Source organism: Astyanax mexicanus, chromosome 1 (assembly GCF_023375975.1).
Source record: "Astyanax mexicanus isolate ESR-SI-001 chromosome 1, AstMex3_surface, whole genome shotgun sequence".
Lineage (NCBI taxonomy): Eukaryota > Metazoa > Chordata > Actinopteri > Characiformes > Acestrorhamphidae > Astyanax > Astyanax mexicanus.
This window is the reverse complement of record NC_064408.1, coordinates 56,712,277-56,721,147: the sequence shown is the minus strand read 5'-3', so window position 1 is coordinate 56,721,147 and position 8,871 is coordinate 56,712,277. Positions and strand designations below refer to the sequence as shown.

General features: G+C 39.3%; 1 protein-coding gene across 2 annotated transcripts in view; it reads left to right on the top strand.

The window, feature by feature from the left end:
• Window positions 1-2,563: 2,563 nt before the first annotated feature.
• si:ch211-243j20.2 (uridine-cytidine kinase-like 1) overlaps window positions 2,564-8,871 on the top strand; it is a 153,765-nt gene continuing 147,457 nt past the window's right edge. For both annotated transcript variants that reach the window (XM_049480407.1, XM_049480410.1), the window contains exon 1: window positions 2,564-2,690. In XM_049480407.1, the coding sequence (XP_049336364.1) occupies window positions 2,602-2,690 (89 nt within the window). In that variant the 5' untranslated portion in view covers window positions 2,564-2,601. The remainder of the gene's footprint in view (window positions 2,691-8,871) is intronic.

Sequence of the window (8,871 nt, the reverse complement as noted above, 5' to 3'; positions counted from 1 at the left end):
ACAAATGCACTTCAAATTATTAAAAAAATAGGCTTACATGAAGATTTCTTTTAACAGTAAAAGGTTGTTACGGGTTCACACTTGCCATTCTTTTGTTTTTACTTTTTTGTCATAATTATATTTTTCTAATTATTACACAAACTTCATCAGACAAAAATAAATAAAGTAAATATAAAAAACACATTTTAAATTATACTTGTATTTATTAAATGAAAAAAAGCCCTTTGTGAAAAAGTGTTTGTCCCCTAAATGTAATAATTTGATTGCAGGACCCTTGGCAACAACCACTGCAATCAAGCTTTACTGATAACTTAGCAATGAGTCTTTTACATCTTTGTGGAGGAATTTTGTTTCACTCTTCTTTACTGAATTGTTTTAATTCAGACACATTGGAGGATTTTCCAGCATTAACAGCCTGTTTAAGATCATGCCACTCCATCTCAAACAGACTTTGACTAGGCCCCTCCAAAACCTTCATTTTGTTTTTTGAGCCATTCAGAGATGAACTTGTTTGTGTGTTTTGGATCATTGTCCTGCTGCAGAACCCAAGTTCGGCTGAGCTTGAGGTCACAAACAGTTGGATATTCTCCTTCTGGATTATCTGGTAAACAGCAGAATTTTTGGTTCCATTTATCACAGCAAGTTGTCCAGGCCCTGAAGCAGCAAAGTAGCCCCAGACCATCACACTACCACTACCACTACCATGTTTTACAGCCAGTATGATGTTTTGGTTCTGAAATTATGTGTTAGTTTTGTAAAGTTTTTAAAAACTTCCACTTTTGTCACTTATGTCACTGACAGACGTCAATGACTTTTTTTAATTTCTTTAGATCACAGAATAATGTGTTACTTGTTAGATCTTTCAGCTGCTTCATGTTAGCCTGGTTGTGGTGAAATTGAACTCAGCTTTTCAAAAATTAATTAATCACTTTTAATTTATGGTGGGGCCAACACTTTTTTTTTTTTTACAAAGGGGTAAATTGGTTTTAGATATTTTTTTCCCCTTAATAAATGAAATCATAATTTAAAAAGCGCTTTTTATATTTACTCAGGTTATATTTGTCTGCTATTAAAGTTTTGTGATAATCGGAAAAATGTAAGTATGACAAAAATGCAAAAACAAAACAGATCTGTAAGTTATCTGTATCTTTAAGGAGCTGTCATGAGCAAAATAAATAAAGGTTTCATTGCAAGATGCAAATTACTGAACAAAAAAATAAAAACTAGACTGATTCTGGGACCAAGATTAACCTGTATCTGGGTGATGGCTAGAGAAAATGAATACAGCTCACAAATGCTGGAGGTGGGGGAAAATACTTACATGTTAGCCCATGTTCTGATACATGCCTGCTTTTTTTTACTCCCTAGTAAGTGCCCCAAGACCAGCACATGCCTCCTGGATACATGTGAGGTCAGAATTCGCCTCTTTTTAAATTGCTGCTGGTGTTACCTAGTAGCCAGTGCTCTCAGAGGAAAGCCCCGTTTCGGCTTGTGGTGACCAACATCACCCTTTGGAGGGATGTGGGGAAAGAGCCCAAGCTACCCACCCAGAAAGAGCAAAGCCAATTGTGCTCTCTCAGGGCTCTGACACCTAGTGGCAAGATGCATGACTGGGATTCAAACCAGTGATCTCCTAGTCATAGTGGCAGCCTTTAAACATGACTGCTGTATAGTTCCTATCATTGCTATGTCCCAAACTTTATGGTTCCCGTTAATGAGGGGGCCTAAGTAAATAAGTAATAAAACTGATGCGTATAAAGATATTAAAGAAAGTCTGTAATGTCTACTTTAATCATGTTTGATTTGTTTATTTTGGTGCTGCACTCTGGAGCAGAGGAAGGGTTACATAAAAAAAAATGTACCAAACGCTTTGAAGAGCTATGTATTGAACATGTTTGTACTCGTGCTTTGATAGCAGTACTCAAACATGTGTTTATGTGTTCATAAAAACAGTATTAAAAGATAATCATTTATATCTTACACAGTTCACTTTGTTTCTCCATCAGTTACAGCTTTGAGCATAAGTGGAACTGAAGGTTTGTAAAAGCTGATTTACTGTTTTTTTATTACACAACCTTATTTTAAAGTTTGTTTAATTTTGTTTAGAACAGAGGAAATAGAGAAATAATATTTAAAATATAAACATTTTGTAGGCACATTTTTACATTGTTTACTTGGCTGTAGTGTTTCAGAGGTATAAAATATGAATTTGTTTTTCTGTAGTAGGTTTGTGGGTTGTGTACCTAATATACACATGATTTTATATTTGTAAATGTAGTTAATGTAGTATGTATTTCATATGTGTCTCTGCACACTACAAGTGACTTATAGGTTAATGTGTCACTGCAATTCACTGCATTTTTAAGAATCATTAGATTTTACTGACCACATTAAAACTTTAAGTATGAAGTTTCTCACACCGCGTCTGTTTAGACTAAAAGGGAATTTTAGTATGTAAGTTTCCTAGTTGCAATGTATTACATAAAAAAAAAATGAGGACAGTGTGGAAGTGTTTTCTGTTCAGCAACCTGAAGCGACCCTCGTAACTGATGACGTAACACGCTTCTGCGCCTGCGCACATGCTGTTGGCGAGATGAAAACATGGAAGTGACAATGAATCAAGCGGAGCTCCAGAACCCCCCAAAAGAATGCAGAGTAGAGGAGGAGCGGCCGATGTCTAGATCTGACAGGTAACAGAGCGCGCTCTGAGCGGCCGAGAGGCGCAGTGGTTCTGATTAGGACTTATGGTAACGGGAGCGCGCGGGCACGGGCTCTCCCGCGCGCGCGCGGCGGTGTGTTAGCTCCGGGGTTAGCTTAGCTCTTTTATCACCACAGTGTAACAGTTAACTGACTAGCGCCCGGTGAACTGGAGAGGGGGGGTGAGAGACCGGGCTTCACTTACCGTAAACCTGGTGTCGTTACTCCTCCGTATGGCGTAAAGAACGGTCTCTGTAGATTCAAAAGAAGCGTTAGGTTTGTAGACGGAAGGAGCTGTAACTTTACAGCTGTACAGAGAGTGAATCTCAGAGCACAGCGTTTAGTCCTGATTAATAGCGTCTCTGGCTTTGTCTCGCTGTACAGTATGAAAATGAATTCTAATTCAACTTCGTGTTTAAGACCTGATACTGCAGATACCATTTTCTTGCGTATTCGCTTGATCTGAAACTCTACTTTGTTGATTGTTAGCAGCTGTCATGTAAAATAACTTACCTGTAGGTAATACTCACTCGCTGCTGTGTGTATTACTAATTTAAAACACTGATTTATAGTGTGGACCTCTTTTATTCTTCTGAGAGGTTTTCTTACAGACCCCTAGTCAAAGCTTAGCCCCCCCATATTCATACACTTCTAGTGATTTTTGAAGCTGATTTTAAAACCACTAAATTGGTTTTACTACACCCCAATATATTTTTGTTTGTTTTAAGAAAATTGAGCCATCTTCTCTCCTTTTGATAACTTGTAAAATTTTAAATCGGCATGAACCAGTATATGTTAAAGGGAATCCATTCTTTAATTCATCACTAGCTACTTGGCAACCAGAGTGATCGAGCAATCAGTTTTGGAAGCTAGCTAGGCAGCTAATACACCTCTTGTGCCTCAGCTTGCTTTAAACAGAAAATGTTTTCCCCTTTTTGATCTGGAATTTCATCAGATCAAATCATATATTTATCTTTAGTTCAGATCTTTATACTTTTTCCCCCCATGAGTATTAAAGCTCAGCTGTCCTCTAGGTCACCCCAGGACCTTTGCTCACCTAATGTTGAAGCTCACAAGTTCTGTGGCTGCTTTACGTTGCTTTCACTGTTGGAGTTTTATGTTTTCCACATTTCACCCATCAGTCCACAGCTTACAGGTCCTTCTAAAACAATTTGCATATTGTGATAAAGTCCATTATTTTCTGTAATGTACTGATAAACATTAGACTTTCATATATTTTAGATTCATTGAACACAACTGAAGTAGTTCAAGCCTTTTATTGTTTAATATTGATGATTTTGGCAAAAAAGTAAAAAAAAAAATCCCTATATCAAATAATTAGCATATTTCATTCGACCAATAAAAGAAAGGTGTTTTTAATACAAAAAAAGTAAACCTTCAAATAATTATGTTCAGTTATGCACTCAATCCTTGGTCGGGAATCCTTTTGCAGAAATGACTGCATCAATTCGTCGTGGCATGGAGGCAATCAGCCTGTGGCACTGCTGAGGTGTTCTGGAGGAACAGGATGCTTCGATAGCATCCTTAAGCTCATCCAGAGTGTTGGCTTTTGCGTCTCTCAACTTTCTCTTCACAATATCCCACAGATTCTCTATGGGGTTCAGGTCAGGAGAGTTGGCAGGCAGTAATGCCATGGTCAGTAAACCATTTACCAGTGGTTTTGGCACTGTGAGCAGGGGCCAGGTCGTGCGGAAAAATGAAATCTTCATCTCCATAAAGCTTTTCAGCAGATGGAAGCATGAAGTGCTCCAAAATCTCCTGATAGCTAGCTGCATTGACCCTGCCCTTGATAAAACACAGTGGACCAACACCAGCAGCTGACATGGCACCCCAGACCATCACTGACTGTGGGTACTTGACACTGGACTTCAGGCATTTTGGCATTTCCTTCTCCCAAGTCTTCCTCCAGACTCTGGCACCTTGATTTCTGAATGACATGCAGAAATTGAGCAACAGTCCAGTGCTGCTTCTCTGTAGCCCAGGTCAGGGGCTTCTGCCGCTGTTTCTGGTTCAAATGTGGCTTGACCTGGAGAAACCTGTAGCCCATTTTCTGCACACGCCTGTGCACGGTGGCTCTGAGTGTTTCTACTCCAGACTCAGTCCACTGCTTCCGCAGGTCCCCCAAGGTCTGGAATCGGCCCTTCTCCACAATCTTCCTCAGGGTCCGGTCACCTCTTCTCGTTGTGCAGCGCTTTCTGCCACACTTTTTCCTTCCCACAGACTTCCCACTGAGGTGCCTTGATACAGCACTCTGGGAACAGCCTATTTGTTCAGAAATTTCTTTGTTCAGAAGTGCCTTACCTTCTTGCTTAAGGGTGTCAATGATTCTGAGCCTGACAGCAGTCGGCAGTCTTACCCATGATTGCGGTTTTGAGTAATGAACCAGGCTGGGAGTTTTTTAAAGCCTCAGGAATCTTTTGCAGGTGTTTAGAGGTAATTCGTTGATTCAGATGATTAGGTTAAAAAGCTCGTTTAGAGTACCTTTTCATGATATGCTAATTTTGTGAGATATGAATTTTGGGTTTTCATGAGCTGTATGTCAAAATCATCAGTATTAAAACAATAAAAGACCTGAAATATTTCAGTTGGTGTGCAATGAATCTAAAATATATGAAAGTTTAATTTTGGTCTTTTCATTATGGAAAATAATGAACTTTATCACAATATGCTAATTTTTTTAGAAGGACCAGTACAGTTGGGACACTGGGATTCCCACTAGTGATGGGCTGATCTACTGTTTTTCAGTTCAAATCCGATACCGATATATAACTGCCAATACTGATAACGATACAAATGCAGATACAAGGGCTATTTAGTTTACATAATGTTACATAATGAGGCTGAAATAGAGCTACCTCTCTCAGAAGAGTACACACATGCATTTAATATAAATGCATTCCAAAGTAATATACAAACACAATAGTTTTCTTTCATATTATATATTTAAAACACAAAACTGAAATAAAAACTTTCTAGTCAAAACATTTCTAGTATGCTAAATAAAACAGTATGACTGACTGCATGATATAAACAGGTGAAGTGTTGGGGCAACTGCAGCAGCAACAACTGTTGAAGGATTGCAAATTAAAACTTTGAAAAAAAGAGCAAAACTAAAGGTGCTTTCAGTCAATTAATGTCTGTAACAAGCAACAAAAAGGAAAGAGCACAAGCTGTGATGTTTTCTTTCAAGTTAAATATTTAAGGTGCAAAGCTAAAACAAAAAGTCTTTATTATCAAAAAATATTCTAATATGTTAACCAAAAAATTATTTTCTGCATCATCTAAACAGGTCAAGTAGAAAGATACTTAATTGATCCCTAAGGGAAAATGTACATCCAGCAGTGAGTATACACAGTACACAAAAGTAACTAGGAAGGATAAGATAAAACCGAACTTATAAAAATACAAATACCAAAAAATGTGTATAACAATTTGTATTTGTTCTGTACTCCTTCTCATCACCATTACGCACACACCCCACGATTGCAGTGTCGTCAGAGAACTTCTGCATGTGGCATGACTCCGAGTGGTATTTGAAGTCTGATGTGTACTGGAGAGAGAACAGTCCCCTGTGGTGCTCCTGTGTTGCTGATCACTGTATCAGACAAGCAGTCTCTGATCCTGACATGTTGTGGTCTCCTAGTAAGGTGATCCAGGTGACCAGGTGCATGTCCACCTCCATCTCCATCAGCTTGTCTCTCAGCAGTAGGGGCTGGATGGCGTTGAAGGCACTGGAGAAGTCAAAGAACATGACCCTCACAGCACAACCCACCTTGTCCAGATGAGAGTGAGCTCTGTGCAGAAGATAGAGGATGGCATCTTCCACTCCCACCTTTTCCCGGCTCGCAAACTGCAGTGGGTCCTCAGCATGGTAGACCTGAGGTCTGAGGTGGTCAAGCAGCAGTCGCTCCATGGTCTTCATCACGTGAGATGTCAAAGCGACCGGCCTGTAGTCATTCAGCTCCTTCGGGTGTGCCTTCTTGGGAACAGGAATGAGGCAGGTTGTCTTCCACATGGCAGGAACCCTACCTAGACACTAGGGTTGCAACGGTATGAGATTTTCACGGTATGATAACCTCATTATCACGGTATCACAGTTTGTTACATATATTATTAAACTGACCCTTAAAGAAATTACAACAAAGTTTTTTTGTTCAATTAACTATTAATTGTAGAAACCTGGAACAATTATAATTTTAATGTCTCCTTAAAAAAATAAGCTGTACACCATCAAGTGAAGGAAATTAGTTTTTTCCACTACTCTTAAGGCCATTAAGAGTGTATATATAAAAAATATATATATTATATACAGTGAGTCCAAGAAGTATTTGATCCCTTGCTGATTTTCTTCGTTGGCCCACTAATAAAGACATGATCATTCTATACTTTTAATGGTAGATGTATTCTTACATGGAGAGACAGAATATGAAAAAGAAAATCCAGAAAATAAATCTAAGGAATATATATTAATTGATTTGTATTTCATGGAGTGAAATAAGTATTTGATCCCTTAGTATTCATTAGCAGTTCTGGCTTTTACAGACCAGTTAGACACTCCCAATCAACTTGTTACCTGACCTGAAGCCACCTGTTCTCACTAATCACCTGTGTGAAAAACACCTGTCCACAGAATCAGACAGATCACACAGATTTCAAGTCTCCAACATGGGTAAAACCAAAGAGCTGTCACAGGACCTCAGAGTCAGAATTGTTGACCTTCACAAAGCTGGAATGGGCTACAAAAAGATTAGTAAGGTGTTGGATGTGAAAGTAACAACTATTGGTGCAATTATCAGAAAGTTTAAAGAGTATAACATGACAATCAACAGACCTCGGCCCGGTGCTCCAAAGAAGATTTCGCCTCGTGGGGTGGCAATGATGCTGAGAACGGTCAGAAATCATCCTGCAACCACTCGGCAGGAGTTAGCAAATGACCTGAAGGCAGCTGGGACCACAGTTTGCAAGGAAACAATTGGCAACACATTGCGCAACAATGGATTCACATCCTGCAGTGCCCGAAAGGTACCCCTGCTGAAGAGAGCACATGTGGAGGAGCGCCTCAAGTATGCCAATGATCATTTGAAAGATGAACCAAGTTATTGGGAGAAGGTTTTGTGGTCAGACGAGACCAAAATTGAACTTTTTGGCCTCAACTCCACCCGCCATGTGTGGAGGAAGAAAAATGCTGCCTATGACCCCAAGAACACTGTGCCCACCGTCAAGCATGGAGGTGGAAGCATAATGTTTTGGGGGTGTTTCTCTGCCAAGGGTACAGGGCTACTTCACCGCATCACTGGGAAGATGGATGGAGCCATGTACCGCACAATCCTGAGGGACAACCTCCTCCCCTCTGCCAGGGATCTGAAAATGGGCTGTGGTTGGGTCTTCCAACATGATAACGACCCTAAACATACAGCAAAGGCAACAAAGGATTGGCTCAAGAAAAATCACATTAAGGTCATGGAGTGGCCCAGCCAGTCGCCAGACCTCAATCCGATCGAAAATCTATGGAGGGAGCTGAAGGTCAGAGTTGCCAAGCGACAGCCCACCAACCTTCATGATTTAGAGAGGATCTGCAAAGAAGAGTGGGCCAAAATTCCCCCTGGTGTGTGTGCTAAACTTGTGGTTAACTACAACAAACGTCTCACCGCTGTGCTTGCAAACAAAGGCTTTGCCACTAAGTATTGAGTGTGTTTGGCAAGAGGGATCAAATACTTATTTTCCTCATTGAAATACAAATTAATTAAAATATATTCTTTAAAATTATATTCTGGATTTTTGTCTTGATATTCTGTCTCTCCATGTTAGAATATATCTACCATTAAAAGTGCAGAAGGATAGTGTCTTTATTAGTGGGCAAACAAAGAAAATCAGCAAGGGATCAAATACTTCTTGGACTCACTGTATATAAAATATATATTATATATATATATATATATATATATATATATACACACATACACACACGTTACACACATTACATGTCCTCTAAGAAGTAAAGATCCTGTTTTTAAAATATTCAGTACAATTATTTAAGTTTAAATTATTTAATATCTGATAAACTGAGCCTGGGTCAGTGTCTGGTCAACAACTGTTGTAAACGTTCGTTTTATTGCCAAGTTGGTATATAACCAGATACTGCAGAAAAAGGGG